Raw genomic sequence first — 17638 nt, 5'->3', positions numbered from 1 at the left:
GTAAAGAGAGGGCTGACTTCATCAGGCCACTGGAGCAGGGGTGGGTGACTGTGCCGGCTGGGTCACACTCCCATCCCTGAGGATGGGACCTGTGGGGCCAGGGAGGGGGTGGCCCATGGGCAGCACCCTGGGCTGGGGCCCAGGTGTCCTGGGTGGGCTGGCAAGGGACATGGTCCCTCATGGGCGAGCTGCAAAGTGACAGAGCCAGTCTCTGCCCCCTCTCTGGGGGGCTGATAAAGGGGCGCCGGCCTCCTCAGCCTCGACCTGGTCCCCTGCCATCTTATCTGCCCCTGGGAAGACAAGGACCCAGTTAGAACGTTTTAGCTGGGCCTCCTGGCGTATTTACACCTTATCTCTGCCATTAGGCCGGCAGTTATCTGATAATCGGGCCCATTAAGGCCACAGCCTGCCCGATCGGGGCTCCAGGAAGTGGGGCTGCCGCCACAGCGCTTGCTTGGGGACCAGGGCAGGCCACGTGAGGCCTCCGTGGGCCCAGGCAGCCCGGATGGCACCCAAGGTACAAGGTGGCCCAGCCTTCCTGGGCAGAGGGCGTGGGATCAGGGAAGGGACCGCCCTCTGAGGGCGTGACCACTGCGTCCCCTTGTCCCACGAGGACACTGAGGCTCAGGCAGGGCAGGTGACGTGCCCGTTGTGAATCTCCCAGGGTGGCCCCGACAAACACACACAACCTTGGGGCCTTAACACATCAGAAATCTGTTTTCTCCAAGTGCTGGGCCGCGCTCCCTCTGGAGGCTCTGGGGGGAGGGTCCTTCCTGTCTCCCCCAGCTCCAGGGGCTACAGTGTGGCTTCCTCCTGACCCCGTCACTCTGGTCTCTGCCTGTCTTCGCGTGGCCGCCTCCCCTGTCTCTTCTGTGTGTCTTTTATAAGGACATTTGTCATTGGATTTAGGGTCCCACCAGATGATCCAGGATGGTCTCCTCTCGGGCTTCTAACTTGATTACATCTGCAAAGACCCTTTTTCCAAATAAGTGCACATTCACAAGTTCTAGGTGGAGGTATCTTCTGGGCGCCATCATTCAGCCCACTGTAGAAGGTCCTGTGGACCATGCAGTGAGGCTGGGCTGAACCCAGGAGCCTGAATGCAGACCCTGTCCGACCCCATGTCCCGCCCTGGGGAGAATGACTGTCTCAGGGACTCGCAGCAGAGGCCCGTCTGTCTGTAGAAATGCGACCACACCCTGTGGTGGCCCTCCAACACGTGCCACGGGGGCCACCACCTGGGCCACGGGAGCTGTCGGCGCCTGGAGAGTTTGCAGCCCCGCCCCCCACCATGGCGCAGGTGGCCGCAGCTCCCGAGCATCTTACACCCTGAGCCAGGAGAGGCCATGCAGAGAGGCAGGAAGGCTCAGGGCCCAGACCTTTCCAGAAAGTGAGCAGCGGTCCTGGGAGGGTGGGTGGGGGCAGCAGCATTCTGGGGACAGTCCCCGTCCTGCTGATCTGCAGGGAGTGAACGGAGCCAACGTCAGGACCACCCAGGGGCAGATTCTGGCTTCGCCAAGGGCCTTGGGGAGGTGCGTGGCTCTTTGACTTGGTTTCCCCTCTGAGCTGTGCTAAGCATGTTGGTGGATTAATGCATTCAAGCCTCGTGCAGCCCAAGGAGGCAGGAAGTCTTAGATGTGGGGAAATCAGGGCCCAGCGTTTCCACAACCTCCTCCACAGGCTTGCTGTGTGGATGTGGGGGGCTCAGGCCGGTGGGGAGGGGCTGGGAGGACTGTGCGGAGGCCAGGAGACCAGCCTCGTCGACGTCCTCGCTCTCCACCACGTGCCCCCCTAACGTGAGCTGCGGGGATGACCCAGCTCCACGCGTGCATCCTGGGCACGGGCAGGTGCTACAAGGGGACACGTGTCCTCCCGGAGCAGCCGTGGTCCCACCGGCTCAAATCCAGCCGCAGACACCCCGTCCTGTCCCTGCTGTCCCCAGACAAGGGCTTGCTGCAGGGGCTGGACCAGCTCCTGGAACCACACACCGGCCGCCGTCCCCATAACCCAGGCCCCCAGGGCACCCCCACCCCTGGTGGGGACGGGACTGCCGAGCTGGACCGTGCCGGGCAGGCGGCGGGGCTGGGTGGCCGCCGCTAGGGGCACGCCTCACATCCCCGCTGTTTCTCCCCACAGACGAGCTGGAGCTGCTGCTGCGGGACAGGCAGAGGTGCGTGCGGGCTCGGCGCAGCCTCACCGAGGGCCTGTCCTGGGGCCCGTTCCGCGGGGACGTCCAGAGCAGAGCCTCATCCCCTGGGCAGGTGGAACCGGTAAGGAGCCCCACCCCCGGCAGCCCACCCACCCGCCGCAGCGCCGCAGCCAGGGCGCAGGCCGGCCCAGGGCGCACACCCCCTCTGCCCCTGGAGCCCAGCCGGCTTATGCTCCCACCCAGGAGCGCCTGCCCCTCCGCGTGCAGTGTGTCGGGAGAGGGGGGCCTGAGGTGTTGGGACCAGGACGGCGGGAAGGACTTGACTGCCTGGGAGCACAAGGGAGGCTTCCTGGAGGAGGTGACATGGGAAGGGCTTTTTGGAGGAGGTCCTTACTGGATGAGTAGAAGCTGGCAAGACAGAGAAAGAGACGGGTGTGTGAGGTGGGGGGCTGGACCTGGCCTTCGTGAACGGGGGCAAACGAGGCGGTTTTCCGGGAGCTGAGGGACCGCTGCAGCAGAGGCTGGGGTTCAGTTCGTCCCTGTGGGTCCTTCGGGTGCCGCAGGGTCTTCACCTCCGCAGCACTTCTGGCCTGCCTGTCAGTAGGAAGCCCACCCGGGCAGCGCCCTCCCGCTAGTCGCCGCCGCCATGGGGTCACGCGCTTCGGGGTTCCTTGTGGACTGCCTTCTGTTTACGGCAAGTCGGTCTGCGTCCTCTCGCACGGGTACGAAGGCTCCTTTGAAAATACATTTTGGGGAAGAAAGGGCACTGATGTATGGGAAACCGGGCCGCTGAATGGGCAGCATGGGGTAGGACCGGAACCAGGAGGGACCTGACCGTGACGCGTATTCAAGAAACCTCTCCTAGCCCTGCTGCCACTCGCTTGAAAGGCCAGGAGGCACCCAGAGTGGGTCCCCTCAAGCCCGGGCTCAGGCACCCCAGACGTGCAGGCACGGCCAAGGCCTGCGCCCTTTTTGATTCCCGGCGTTGCATTCAGGTGCAGCTTGATCCAGGTGCACCCTGGCTGGTGGGTGCCCCGCAGTGCTGGGCCTCCTGGTCTGCAGGCCCCAGGTGTAGGCCTGTGGTCAGCAGGCGGTGGCCGGGCTGCAGGGGAGGGTCCGCCCACACCTAGAGGCCCCATGCTGCCCTGACAGCCCCATCCGGCTCCAGCCCGACAGAGCCCCCATTTCTCAGCCACAGAAACCAGGGTGCAGGAACTCGGGCTGCACAGTGTCCGCAGGGCTGGTAGGGCGCTGCAGGAGGAGTCCCCAGCTGCAGACCCTCAGAGCGCCATTCACAGCGCCCACCCGAGTCAGAATCTCTGGGCTGGGGCCTAGGCCTCCAGAGATCCGGGCAGTCTCCCAGGGTCTAAACGTGCAGCCCGGCTGAGGCCCCCTGGGCCATCCACACTGCTCATCACAGCGGAGCGCCCAGGCTCAGGGGAGCACGTGCAGGCCTCGGCCGCTCAGCGGGAGGCTGGCCCAGGACCGAGGGCTCCCAGCCCATGACCAGGCCATCCCCGTGGTGCAGGGTCCCGATCCCGTGGCCTCCTCCCTCATGGCAGTTATGCTCCCAGGCAGGCTTCTGAGCTCCTTGAGCCTCTGCTTCCTGAGCCTGTGGGGCCTCGGTGGGGACACAGGGAGGCCCTGAGGGGTCCCTGGGGCCTGAGCCTGCAGACCCTCCAGCGTCCCTGCAGAGGAGAGGGTGGGCGGACAGAGCTGTAGCCGGTCTGCAAAGTGGGGCAGCTGATGGCACCCCCACCTCCCAGGGCAGCTTACCACCACCCTGCAGGACGGCTGACCCTCTTGTCCCATGGCCCAAGCAGGGAGAAAACAGTGGCAACCACAAGGCAGACTTTGGCTCCACTGCGGGAATGGAGACCCTAGTGTTCAGGGCAGTCTCTTGAGGCAATGAGCTCCCCGTCACTGGAGGCATGCAAGCAGCAGTTCTCTTTTCAAAGGGTGGGCTGTTGAGGGGCAGTTCATGGCTGGAAGGAGGAGTGTGTGGGCTGGGAGTTCCCTGGCTCCGAATTCTCATAAGCAGTGAAAGGACAAAGGGGTGCAGCTGCGTGTGGCCTGCACCTCTCTCCTCTGCTCCCCCACTCTGGAGACAGTCAGTCCCTCCAGGACAGACAGGTGTCGCTCACTGCACACACCGGGGTACGCCCATCCTTACGCCTGGGCCCTCGTCTTCCCCGCCCACACCATTGTGAGGCATGCTCCCCATTTTACACATGAGGAAACTGAGTCTCCAGCAGGTTAAGTGACTTGGTAAACTCACCAGGATCAAATAGCAGAGGGAGAATTGCAACCCACGTCTGCTCAAGCTGAGACCCCTGCGGGCTCTGTAAGGACAGGGCTGAGCTGGCCCCAGAGTCCTGGCCACGTCCCCGCCCCGCCCTCCTCTCTGAGGGTTTTGTCCTCCTTGGGCCCGGGGCGCAGGTCAGCCTGGGGAGACTTGGCACAAGGTTGGAGACGCTCTCCAGGCGGAGAGATAATGTCCACGGGGAGCGAGGGACCCGCGCCAGGGAAGCCAGTGGCCTTTGAGGCTCTCGCCGAGCAGCTGAGGGAGGAAGGAGCCTCTCGGGCTCTTCCCTGCAGCTTTATCTCCTACAGAATTAAATCCTTGATTAACCCTTATCTCCCCAGCAAGCGCTATCTGCGCCTTGGCGCCGAGTGTCCAGACACAGCGTACACGATGATTGATTTCTTAAAGATACGCGCGCCTTTCCGATACTTCATTTATTGTCTAAATATTTTTGCTAACATTTCAGCGAGCCCCTTATCGAGCTCAGCTGATGGGTCCCAGTTCTCTCCCCCATGCACCTCCCACCCCAGATCGTGCTATCAGCCGCCAGGCGGTTTGTCTTAGCTGTTTGGAGAGGAAGGAGAGAGAGGGGCTCTGATAGAGTGTGGCAACCCTTCCCTGCTGGTTTCCTTAGCCCCTGGGCCACTTGCAGATGGGAAGGGGAACGGAGGGCTCCCCTCACAGTCCTCCCACACACACACACACACACACACGAGACTTTTGGGGGTGGGAGCCCCAGGAAATACACAGCAAGTGCACAGAGCCTGGCAGGGGTCGGGTCGAGAGTGGTTCCTGCTCCAACATGCTGTGTGACCTTGGGCAGGTCCCTCCCTGATCCAGCTGTGGCTTCCACTTCCCAGGGTTTGGAAACCCAGCCAGCTCTAAAATTTGTAGTCATATACCAAAAAAATGTTCAGAATGGTTGGGTGGATGTGTGGATGGATGGATGGATGGACCGACGAACATATGTATATACGGATGGATGGATGAACGGGTGGATAGATGGATGGACGGGTGGATGGATGGATGGATGAATGGACGGATGGATGGATGGATAAATGGATGGTGAATGGGTGGGTGGATAAATGAATGGATGGCGGATGGGTGGATGGACAGGTGGATGGATGGATGGACGGATGGACATACGGATGGATGGACGGGTGGATGGATGGATGGATGGATAGGTGGGTGGGTGGATAGATGAATGAGCAGATGAGCGAACGAATGAATGAGCGAACTCTTATGCCGAGCCTGGCCCACAGTGGCTCGACCCATCTGTCCAGTAGTCCCCCCAGGGCTTACCCACTATAGCCATGAGACCACCATGACATCAGTGAGACCTGGCAGTGGGGGCCGTGGCTGCCCAGGAGGACAGCGGGTCCACTGGGGAGAAGCCGCTTCCAGAGTGGTTGGAATGAGACCAGCTGAGCTCTGCCCTGTCGTGCATCTTCATGCAGGGATCAGCTTAGAGGGACCTCCCCCATCCCTCAGCTGGAGATGGCAGTGGGGCCAGGGCCCTCAGGGCCCCACGGGCTCTGAGCAGCCCTCGTGCAAGAAGCCTTGAGGCTGGCACCGGGGGTCATTGCCCAGCAGAGCCCAGCCTCCCAGCAGGGCCCAGCCTCCCAGCAGGGCCACCCACCTCTGCCTCTTTGCTCTTATAAGGACACTCGGTACTGGATTTAGGACACTGGATAATCTAGAAGGATGTCATCTGGATTGTCCCTAATTTAATCCCTTTTTCCAAATAAGGCTGTGTCCACAGGCTCTGGGTGGACATGTCTTTGGGGGCACATTCAGCCTGCTCCACAGAGCTAGCAAGCAGCAGAGCCAGGGTCCAGCCCAGGTTGGTCCCTGAGCCTCCACAGGGCAGCCCCTGAGGAGATGGTCAGGTCTGGGCTTGGCTGGAGCACCAGGGTGGTGAGGAAGGCGGTGTGGGGCACTCTGAGGTGGACGTCCCCTGGACAGGAGGCCTGCCACTGGCCTTTCTGGGTCTCTGACTCCCTTCCTCCCCACACCTCAGCCTCTCCACCTGCAGTTGTAGAAGCAGGGTCTGGGAGACGCTGTGGGTGCAAAGGGTCAACTCAGACCGGCCTCCTGGAGGCCCAGGAGGAGGAACCGCCTGGTCTCAGGGACCCTGGAACACCTTCCGCCACACTGGGGCCAAGGCAGCCATGGGCACCAGACCCACCCTTACAGCTGGCTCCCTCCCTGAGCCCAAGGGCCACCCGAGGAAGAGGGCTGGGGGCCACTTGGCCCACATCCCTGTTGTCCACACAGCTCCCCACCTCACCCCCACCACACTTCATGCTCTTCTCAGCCTGTGTCTCTAGAACGTTCTGGCTCCATTGGTTGTTTCTTGTCAGCCTCCCCACTCCAGCATCCACACTGGGAGATCAGGACAGCATGTTCTGGTCATGGTCCCCCCACACCAGGCACACACCAGGCTCTGGGCGACTGTTCAACAAATGAACAGATGGATGGGCGGAGGCAGGAAGGTAAGGATAGGTGGGTGGAGGGGCAGATGGATGGATGGATGGATGGATGGATGGATGGATGGGTGGGTGGGTGGATGGATGAGTAGAGGGATGGATGGATGAGTAGATGGGTGGATGGGTAGGTGGTAGAGGAGTGAATGGATGGTAGATGGAGGAAGGGAGGGAGGATGGATGGATGGATAGATGGTAGATGATGGATGGTGGATGGATGATTGGTGGATGGATAGAAGGATGGATGGATGGGTGGATGGGTAGGTGGTGGACAGGTGAATGGATGGTGGGTGGATGGATGGAAGGAGGGAGGGAGGGATGGATGGATGGTAGGTGGATGGATGGTAGATGGATGGATGAATGGATGGTAGATGGATGGGTGGTAGGTGGATGGATGGATGGATGGGTGGATGGGTAGGTGGTAGAGGGGTGAATGGATGGTAGATGGAGGAAGGGAGGGAGGATGGATGGATGAATGGATGGATGGTAGATGCGTAGATGGATGGTAGGTGGATGGATGGTAGGTGGATGGATGGTAGGTGGATGGATAGATGATGGATGGTGGATGGATGGGTGGGTGGATGGATGGATGAGTAGATGGATGGGTGGATGGGTAGGTGGTGGAGGGGTGAATGGATGGTAGATGGATGGAGGGAGGGGAGGGATGGATGGATGGATAGATGGATCGGTGGGTGGGTGGATGGATGGATGGATGGGTGGATGGATGAATGGATGGTAGACGGATGGATGAGTGGATGGAAGGAAGCCAAGATCATGCAGACCCCAGTTCTAGTCCTGTGTATGCACAGCCACCTCCTGTGGCCCTGGGCATCACTCTGTTCTGTGGGCCTCCATCCTCATCTGTGAAGGAGGTTCTTTGCAGGGTCTGGGGGAGAGGAAGAGCCGAGGACAGAAAGGCAGTTGCCTCTGGGAGGGTGCGCAGGACAGGGACATGACTTCTCAGGATGAGCTGAAGGAGGTGGGTGGGGGCCCTGCCCCAGCCCTGACCTCCCATGAGCCTGCCCCACAGTGGCCCAGAGGAGGCTTGGGCAACCCCACTGACCTTCTGCAGGGCGGTCTGGCTCGCTGGGCTGGGCCACCCCCTTCCCCTGCCCGAATGGGGCCCCTATCTCCCTTTCCCCTGATGCTGTTTCATGAGATGGCTAGCAAGGTTTGGGATCAGCCTCAGATAAAGTCACAGCGGATGGGGCAGAGATAGAGTTTCTGATGGTTATCGGCAGGCATAGAATCCAGACAGTGACCTCTTTGTTGGGGGAAACAAGGAGTGGTCTCAGATGCACCCAGAGAACTTCAAGCGGCCGCCCATTATCTCAGGGCCAGGTGGGGCCATCCTGGAGCCAGGAGGAACAGGCACGACCCCAAGGGGCTGCAGGCTGGGCGGGTGGAGAGGCTTCTTCCTGAACCCAGACACGGCCTGTCCAGGGTGAGCTGTACCCAGATGGGACCCGGGGGCGCTTGTGGAGGGAAGGGGGCCGGCAGCACACAGCCCCTCCCAGGCTTACACCCCACGTCCCTGCGCACGGGCAGCACAGCGTCGGCCGGGAAGAGAGCCTGCCTCGGCCCAATGCCTTCAGGCACCAGAGAAAGGCGCTTCTGTCCCCGGGCTGCTCGGAACTGGGGGGGTTGGGGCGGAAGGAGAGAAAACCTGTCAGACCCTCCCTGGGTGGCGACCCCGCACCCCCAGGACCAAAGCGCAGGCCTGGGAGAGAGGCCACGGAAGGTCGTGTCTCCAGCCGCCCCCATTCAAGTGGGGGGGGGCCAGGCCCCGGCATCGAGGGGTCACGGGCCGAGTCAGGCGGCCCCAGATCTCCCGGCCCGTTCTGCTCCTGTCCCCGTCCTCCCGGCCTGCCCGCCGCCGCCACGCAGGTGCTGGGCCCTGGTGGGACCGCGGCGCTGCCGCCTTCGCTCGCGGGCGGTACACGGAGAGCGCGGGGATGTGCAGCGTCAGCAAAGCCGTGCGCGTTTTTATCATGCTGGGAGCACGCAGCTCCTGCGGGTGATAAGCATTAAACCTACCGGGAGGCTGTCAGTCTCAGTTTGAGGGTTAGAAATATTGGGACGAATAATTAGATTTCATATCGTTACCACAGCGCCAATCGGAGGATCAGGCAGATTAATTTTTTTCACCCTCCTCTGCTCATTAATATTCATTAGAGACTCCTGAGGCCCGGCCCCGCCTTGCTGCAAGCCGCTGTCCAGGTCAGCGCAGCTGGACGTGGGGGCCGCCGTGCCCCCTCCCCCCGAGCCGGCGGGACCCCCAGCTGTGGGATCACCAGATGTCTGCGAAAAGCAGGGTATTACCTGCTGTGGTGGAAATGCTCTCCCCAGGCTGACCTGTGGCACTTGCTGACCTGGGGCCCCAGTGGACCCCAGCCTTCTGCACCCAAAGGCGCGGCCCTTGCCTGCCGTGTCCTGCCGGCCGAAGGGAAGGCGAAAGCGAGGAGGCAGGGGGCTCCTGTTGTCTGTGTGCTGGTCGCGCACAGGTGGGCACGGCTGGAAGGGAGGGCTTCGCGCAGATCGATGCTTCCGGTGCCCCAGGAGGGGCTGAGTGGCAGAGAGGCCTCGACCACCCAGCCCCACCACCGGGAGCAGGGAGCAGGGCGATGGCAGGCCTGTGACAGGCACGTGGGTTGGTCACAGCTCCGAGCACGAGGGGCAGTGCCCATTTGCAGAGAGGGCAGGCATGGGGGCAGGCCGCTTCTGCTCCCACAGCTAGAGCTCGCCCCTCTGGCCATTAGTCGCCACTTGCCCCTTCCATGGCACCCCACTGGCCACGCTGCCCCAGCCTTGTTAGGGGTTACCCCAGGAGCGCTGGGCTCGTGGGCCTGAGTCTGCCGCAGGGTAGGGACGAGCGGGCAGAGTGGACAGAGGGCTCACCTCAGATTGCAGGTGATACTCGGCTCAAGGTCACAGCAGGGGAGGCCACGCCTGGCCTGGACCCCAAAGCCCGGCTCCGCAGCCTGTGTTGTCCCCGGGCAGGAGGGAAGCACCTGGGCTTGGAGCTGGCAAGGAGGTGCCCAGATTCGGAGGACACCTCACACACCATCGTGTCCCACCATGGTGGTGTCCCGGCCGGCGGCTGTGTGGACCCCTGGGGTGCACACAGCCACCCAGTCTAGGTGGCAGCCTTTCCAGGTGATACTGGTTCTCCGATGCCAGGTCCCCATGCACCATTTCTGAATAAAAGGCACTTATTTGCATAAAACAAAAGTACCCCAAAGTGGGTGCGTAATGTGCCCGGTGGCGGAGCTTGGGGACCCCAGTCGAAGCAGCCGGCCCAGATCCCAGGCCTGGCACTGGGGCTGAGGGCCCGGATGTGGCAGGAGTCACCCCAGCCTCCTAGGGCAAAGCCAGGCCAGGGTTCTGCCCCCACAGACCTGTGCCTGGTCTTCTCAACGTCTGAGCGGGGGCCCTCCCTCCCCGGCACCAGGCTCTGTGTGCTTCCTCTCCTGCTGGGGTGGCCCTGGGTGTCAGAAATCAGGGAGCCCCACTCTGCAGGCCCCCAGCAGCAGCCTCATGGGCTGAGCCCAGAGCACACTTGCCTTCCGGGCACTGCAAAGGCCCGGCTTGCAGACAGAGCCGGGGAGAGGACGTGGCTGGGCGAGGTGGTGCTGCGTGAGCCGCGCCCCCATTTGCCCCCTCTCCGCCCTAACCCCACACACGGATGTCAGTCTCTGGGAGCCTCAGGGAGGCCGAGCCAGCCTTGGCATGGGGTCATGTTGCTGCCTGGGGGCCTCAGCTACTGGGCCCAGGAGGATGTGCTCATGTCTGCCGTGGGCTGGCCTCAGGGCGGACGGGACAGAGGTGGGCCTGCCATGCCCCGTAGCAGGCAGGGAACCACCCCCCAGCCTCGGGGAGGACCTAGAAGCCCCTCTCTGGGGAGACACCGTCTCCTCCAGGCCACGCTCAGCCTCAGCTCTGGGAGCTCACTCTGGGGGCCTGTGTGGGAGGAACCTGTGCTCAGTCTGGCCCGTGCGCCCCACGGGCTGCCCCGTGGCACCCATCAGGCGGCTAGAGCAGGGGGGCAGGGCGAGAACACAGATCTGGGCGAATCCCGGCTCCGCTGCTCCCTGGGCCTCAGTTTCCAAGAGAGCCCAATGCCCCGCGCACGGGAGGTGCCAGCAGCCTGCTCGGCGTTGGCCGCACAGCGCCCAGTGAGGGGCAGCAGGCTGCAGCCCGGCCTCCCTGCCGGGGGTCACGGGCTCCTCCCCGGGCGCCACGCGGGGCCCTCGGCCAGCCTCTTCCCGCGCCGGGTCCTTGACGAGCCCCTCCTCTCCCCTCCTCTCCCCCCAGGGCCCCGCCCTGACGCTGCTGCTGGAGGACCAGCCCTGCTGGCTCACGTCGCTGCCACGGGCCCTGACCGAGGCCGAAGCCAACGCGGAGATCTACCGGAAGGGTTGGTATCCTGGCGCTTCCCTCGCGGCCTTCCGGCAGGTGGGGGCCCCTCAGCTGGCCCTGGGCTGGCCCTTAAAGGGAAAGCAGCCTGCCGGGCTGAGCAGAGGAGGCGAGCTAGGGCCGGGCCTCGGGGCGCTCGGGGGGCCGGGGCGCTGCTTCTCTTCCCGGGCCTCTGGGAGACCGCCGGGGTCAGCAGAGAACCCCAGGCCAGGTGGGCTGAGGTATGTACACATATTACAGTCCTATGTAGTCTGGCTCGTCCTGGGGGAAGAGCAGGAGGGCCACGTTCAGACCCAGCCTCGTGGGGCCGGGGCCACGTCCCCTGGCCTTCTTGGGCCTCTGTTTTTGGGCCTGCCTCCCTGCACCTTCTAGAAGGAGTGGCCCGGGAGGGAGGAGGGGGAGCATCCCCCTCCCCTATTGCTCAGAGAGCTCAAGGTGCTCAGACGTGAGGCGGGGGCTTCCATTGCCAAGGCCACGGTCCCGCCTGCCTGGGAGGTTTGACCCCTAAGCGAAGGGTGACACGGTCTTCTCGGTGTGTGACAACCAGCATGTCAGGGCAGTGGAGATCCCCTCCGTCCCCAAGGGGATGATGTCAGCAGAGAATCGTGACAATTTCTACAGCCACACGAGGTCTGTCCAGCCAGCGTGGCCATCGGGAGGGTGTATGCCCAGCAACCACAGGAGAGGGCCTCATTCCCCAGTGGGGGGCTCTGTTTTGCTGGAATGTTCCGGGGGGGTGCCACGGACACGTTGCCTCCCTGCACGCAGCACATTCGGCTGAATGCTCCCAGAGGAGGCAAAGCCCTGTCCTGGGGGCAGCTCTCATTTCAGGAGGGAGCTAGAAGCCATCAGGGGCAGGCCAGGCGGCATGTGCCCAGCCCAGCCCAGTGGGCCTTGTGGGCAGCCCCTCCCTCCAGCTCTGTCCCCACATGGGAGCCTCCGTGGCATGATGGAGGTCCAGCGCAGGTGCTGAGCCCAGCGTCTGGGAACCTGGGCCACCCTTCACCCCTCTGCCCCCTCCATGGGTGGGGGAGGACGCCAGCCCCCCACCCATCAAGGGGTGCTTGGAGGTGCCGTCAGCCCTGGGTTTGTACACCCAGCCAGCAAGCGGGCCAGTTAGTGCTGCTTGGCCTGCCCCTCCCGCCCCGGTCAGCAGGGCTCCGGCCACTGTCCACCAGGCAGGACAAGGTCCTCACAGAGCTGACGGGCGCGAGGTTGGCCTGGGGGGTGGGGGGCAGGGCTGCGCCTCGGTGTAGGGTTCCTGGTGGCCTCAAGCAGGATGCAGGTGAGCAGGCAGGTGCCTGGGTGGCTGGCAGAGGCTGCCCCCTGCTGGCTACCGTGGGAACGGCGGCTCCCAGTGGAGCTGAGAAGTGGGAGGGCCTGCCTGGCAGCTCCGGGCCCGTGGCCCCGGGCTCTGCTGCCTGTCCCTCAGGCCACCCTTCTCCCGGGCAGCCATGCGGGCCGTCTTCAGGGCCTTCCCACTAGGTGGGAGCGGGCAGGCCCGGGGAGCCAGCCGGTCACCCCCTGACCGGGCTCCATCCCCCACCTCCGACTTCAGAACCCTGGTCTCCAGGAGGGGGCCGTGGGGAGGGGCTCGGGATGGTAGGGTGAGCCGCCCCCGGCCCTCCCGCCACCGAGGATTTTGCCCCCACAGATGAAGCCCTCTGGTGCAGACTCACCAAGCCGGTGCCCACGGGCGGCCTGCTGAGCGTGCTGCTCACAGCGGCCGAGCCCCGGGGCACCCCCAGCCGCCCTGTGAAGGAGGAGCCAGCGGAGCCCGAGTGCCCGGCCCCTGCCGACATCCAGCTCCTGCCCCAGCAGGCCGGCATGGCGTCCATCCTGGCCACAGCGGTCATCAACAGTGAGTACACAGCCCGTGCCACCTGGGCGCCGTGGACCCAGCAGGGTGGGCTACCACTGGGCTCTGAGCAGCGCAGGTCGTGCTGCAGCCCGTGAGGGTGGCTCGGGGGCGGGCTCCATGCCCACGGTGGGATGCTGAGCAGCAGCCTGGCTCCCACCCCGGCGGATGCCAGGGCCGCGTCTACACGCGTCACTAGACACGGCCAGGTGTCGCCTGGGCCGAAAGAGCACCGTCACTCACTCCCTGCTGGGGTGCTCTCTCACTGCGAAGCAGGGTTCACTCTGCTGCACTCCCGCCATCCACGCTGAACCGAGGGGTCTGGGGTCACCCAGCCTGTTGCGAGGGGCACAGATAGCCTTCCGGGGGGTGGGGTGGCCTCGAGCACGACGCATCTCATGAAGTAAGGTGGGGACACGATCATAGGATGGCCGTGGCCGACTTTATTGGGGGGCCCAAGCCCAGCACGGTGTTCTCCCAAAGTGGTTCCAGGCAAGGGCTAGGATTTCCTCTCAGAGTGAAGGGTAGGATCCCAACTGCAGGGCTGCGAACTTGGAAAGGGACCTTTTGAGGAAGTCAAACATGAGGAGGGCTGGAAGCACAGGCCAGGTGGGGGACCTGCCCTGACCCCAGGTGGCTTTGGGACACCAAAGGGGAGCCCTGGAGGCAGCACCTGCAGACCCACGTCGGGGGCATCAGCTGCAGGCGGGGGGGGGGGGGTGCACGACATCCTGGCCGTGGAGAGACCGAGTGTGTGGAGGGGACGTGGTTTGCGTTGCTGAAACTCAGGCAATCCTGGTGTGCATTTGTGGGCTGACGGAAATGACGGGGGGAGAGGGACGAGCTGCACGTGTGAGATTCACCCCCCCCCCAGAGCCCTCCAGGGAGCGTGGGTCCTCGGGGGGACTGGGGGCAGGACCCCATCCAGACACTGAAGTTGTGGGTGGGGAAGGGGCTCTCCGGGGCCAGGACGGCCACCTTACCTTGGTTGCCAGGAGCATGTGGTGCCCACAGTGCCCAGCAGGGTCAGTCCAGTCCCCAGCGCTGAGGCAGGGGACGCTCCGAGGTGCTGGGAGAACTTTCTCCGCTTGAGGGTCCACGCCTTACCCTGAAACAGCAGGACCGTTGCTATTGTGGGCTAGAAAAGCCTCAATACAGAGTCCATCATACCTGGTTTAATTCTTAGGACGCAACCACTCTGGCCTCTGTTTTCTCACCTGTGCAATGGGCTCGTGGTAACACCAGGCATCTGTGCAGGGTACCCGCACCACCAGGACTCAGCCGTGGTCAGCCCTGGGGTAGGGGGACCACGACTGTCCTCACTAAACCTCAGGGCTGAGGCCCCCCCCCCCCTCTCCCCACCCACAGCCAGCAGCCCTGGCCCCGCAGGGACAGAAACAAACCCACCAGGGGCCTTTCAGATTCCAATCCCAGCTCAGCGCCTCAGCTGATAGAGAACAGAGCTGCCCTGAGGACCGCCCCCCCCCCCCCCCCCCCCCGCCACAACTGTGGACCCAGGATAAACCTCAGAGACGCCGGGATGAGAATCAGGTCTTAAGCTGCACTAGAGCCCGGACACGTTCCGGGGCCCAGAACAAGCCCCCCCCGCCCTGTCTTCATCCAAGGGGCAGGGGGCCATGGAGCAAACAGCATTCTGCAGCAAGACCCTGAGAACCACCCGTCAGAGACCTTCACCAGCTGGGAACCCCTCTGCCGCCCCCGCAATCTGAGCTCCTACAACCGAAAAGTCCCAGGCCACCTGTCTTGAGATAAACGTGCTGAATTAAGCGATGCTGGCCCATCCGTACTTGATGTGAAAACACTGCGGGGAGGGCTAAGAGGAGAGACAGGGCAAGCTCCTCTTCCTCTGCAGCCCCCAGCCTCACCCCCCCCCCGAGGCCGCCCAGAGCCACGCTCCACTCTCGTCCTCCTGCCCGCGTGCTTCAGGGGTTCCCTGTGCACCTGGCCGCTCAGACCTGCTCCCATGAACACACACGTTTCCTCCACAGGGGCCCAGGTTCACGCCATCCCTCAAGCCCCCTCACAGCACACGATCACTGGCACGTGGCCGCCCCCCTCCCTCGGGTGCCTGTGGACATGGCCACAGCCCTGCCGCGGGTGCCCGCTGAGGCTCTGGCGTCTCTGGGGGGCTCACTGTTGGGAGGCAGCCTGGGGGGTTAGTCAGAGACCCCATCCGTGCGATCCTGGGGCATCCTGGAGAGCTAGAGAAAGAGAACCCAGTGACCAGCAGTGACCAGGAGGGAAGGCCCCATTCACACACCCCACTCCTCAGGAAGTCAGGGGCCGGCAGCACCAAGCCCTCCGTTTCTGGAGGCTCTGTGCCTCGCCCTGAGTTGCGGGCGCGCTCTCTCCCCCGCCCCACAGAAGACGTCTTCCCCTGCAAAGACTGTGGAATCTGGTACCGCAGCGAGAGAAACCTGCAAGCCCACTTGCTCTACTACTGCGCCAGCCGCCAGACCACCGGCTCCGCGGCCGCGCCCGCCGCCGACGACAAGCCCAAGGAGACCTACCCCCACGAGCGCGTCTGCCCCTTTCCCCAGTGCCGCAAGAGCTGCCCCAGCGCCAGCTCCCTGGAGATCCACATGCGCAGCCACAGCGGTGAGCACCACGCCCCCTCCCCCCACTGCGGTCTGTAACGCAGTGTGCATGCCCACCCAACAATGCATTTCTGTCCCATCTGGCCCCGGGTGCCCGCCCTGCCACATAGGCCTGTTATCCTCCTAGGGCACCTCACAGTGCTCCCGAATACACGGCCCACCGGTGCTCATCAGAATGGTCAGCTCGGGGCCAGGTCCTTGCCACAGCCCCAGGGGACAAGGGGCAGAGGAGGCAGGGTTTAAACAGAGCCCCCATGTCACAGGTCCTTGGCCAGCTGGGCTCCAGGAGCCCACCCCTCACTCAGCCCTGTGTTCCAGGAGAACGCCCCTTCGTATGTCTGATCTGCCTGTCGGCCTTCACCACCAAGGCCAACTGTGAGCGGCACCTGAAGGTGCACACAGACACGCTGAGCGGTAGGTGGGGGCTGGGCAGGGGGGGGGGAGCCCCCACCCCAGGGCCCTGATACCCAGCCTGCCTGCAGGTGTCTGCCACAGCTGTGGCTTCATCTCCACCACAAGGGACATCCTCTACAGCCACCTGGTGACCAACCACATGGTCTGCCAACCGGGCTCCAAGGCTGAGATCTACTCACCGGGGGCCGGGCACCCCGCCGCCAAGCTCCCCCCAGGTGAGGCCCTGGGCTGGGAAGGGATGGGGTCCGTCCTAATGGCGACCAGGAGTCCATTTCGATCTTGGCCCTCCGCCACCTCTGCCCAGTCCGGTTCGACCCTTCCCACCCTACCCCTCCTCAGGTCTGGCCCAGGTAGGTCCTGCCCCAGCCCTGAAGTGTGGCCCCCGGGGTCTCCCTGCAGACAGCCTGGCCAGCTTCCAGCAGCACACGGCCCTGCACGGCCCCCTGGCTTCTGCCGACCCGGGCCTGGCGCCCACCCCATCGCCAGGACTGGACAGGAAGGCCCTGGCAGAGACCACCAATGGAGAGGCCAGAGCCGCCCCCCAGAACGGGGGCAGCACCGAGCCCCCGGCAGCGCCCCGGGCCATCAAGACGGAGGCCACGACGGAGGAGCCCGAGGCGGAGCCAGGGCCCACGGCCGCATCGCGGTCACCCTCACCGCCCAGCCCCGCTCCGGCCAGGGTGAAGGCCGAGCTGTCCAGCCCCACGCCCGGCTCCAGCCCCGGCCCCGGCGCGCTCTTCCTGCCGCAGTTCCCCGCCGCGCCCCCGGCCTCAGAGATCCTGGCCAAGATGTCCGAGCTCGTGCACAGCCGGCTGCAGGCGGGAGCGGGGGCGCAGGCCGGCCTCTTCGCGGGGGCCCCCAAGGGCGCCACGTGCTTCGAGTGCGACATCACCTTCAACAACGTCAACAACTTCTACGTGCACAAGCGCCTCTACTGCTCCGGCCGCCGCCCGCCCGACGACGCGCCCCCCGCGCGCAGGGCCAAGGTGCCCCAGACCCCCGCGCGCGCGCCCCCCGGCCCACCGCCCCCAGAGGCCGATGCGAGGCACGCGTCGCCAGGCTCCGGGACGCGCGAGGACGAGGCGGGGGGCGCAGCCACCCCCGAGGCCGAGCCCGAGGCCGAGGGGGGCGGCCGGGGCCGGGAAGGCAGTCCAGGGAGCCCGAGCCCGGGCAGCGGGGCGGACGAGGACGACGACCCCCGCCGGACGCTGTGCGAGGCCTGCAACATCCGCTTCAGCCGCCACGAGACCTACACGGTGCACAAGCGCTACTACTGCGCCTCGCGTCACGACCCGCCGCCGCGCCGGCCCGCGCCCGCCGGGACCCCCGGGACCCCCGCGCCGGCGCCGCCCGCCGCGCCCGCCGCGCCGCCCGTGCGGCGGGCGCGGCGGG

The 17638-nt window shown here is 64.6% G+C and overlaps 1 protein-coding gene and 1 long non-coding RNA gene across 2 annotated transcripts in view; one reads left to right on the top strand and one right to left on the bottom strand.

Annotated features, from left to right (window-relative positions):
• ZFPM1 (zinc finger protein, FOG family member 1) overlaps positions 1 to 17638 on the top strand; it is a 39714-nt gene that overhangs the window by 18260 nt on the left and 3816 nt on the right. The window contains exons 2-8 of the mRNA XM_032389958.1: positions 2137 to 2270; positions 11255 to 11357; positions 13011 to 13217; positions 15600 to 15833; positions 16151 to 16246; positions 16315 to 16461; positions 16646 to 17636. Of these exons, the coding sequence (XP_032245849.1) occupies positions 2137 to 2270; positions 11255 to 11357; positions 13011 to 13217; positions 15600 to 15833; positions 16151 to 16246; positions 16315 to 16461; positions 16646 to 17636 (1912 nt within the window). The remainder of the gene's footprint in view (positions 1 to 2136; positions 2271 to 11254; positions 11358 to 13010; positions 13218 to 15599; positions 15834 to 16150; positions 16247 to 16314; positions 16462 to 16645; positions 17637 to 17638) is intronic.
• Positions 13638 to 15584, bottom strand: LOC116623073. Its single transcript, XR_004297669.1, has 4 exons — positions 14904 to 15584; positions 14432 to 14507; positions 14198 to 14322; positions 13638 to 13778 (listed from the first exon to the last, which is right to left on the bottom strand). It is a non-coding gene; the product is annotated as an uncharacterized LOC116623073 (long non-coding RNA).

The sequence above is a fragment of the Phoca vitulina genome, unplaced genomic scaffold, assembly GCF_004348235.1.
Source record: "Phoca vitulina isolate PV1807 unplaced genomic scaffold, GSC_HSeal_1.0 scaffold56, whole genome shotgun sequence".
NCBI lineage: Eukaryota > Metazoa > Chordata > Mammalia > Carnivora > Phocidae > Phoca > Phoca vitulina.
The sequence above is the reverse complement of the archived record's forward strand: the minus strand, read 5'-3'. Positions and strand labels throughout refer to the sequence as shown.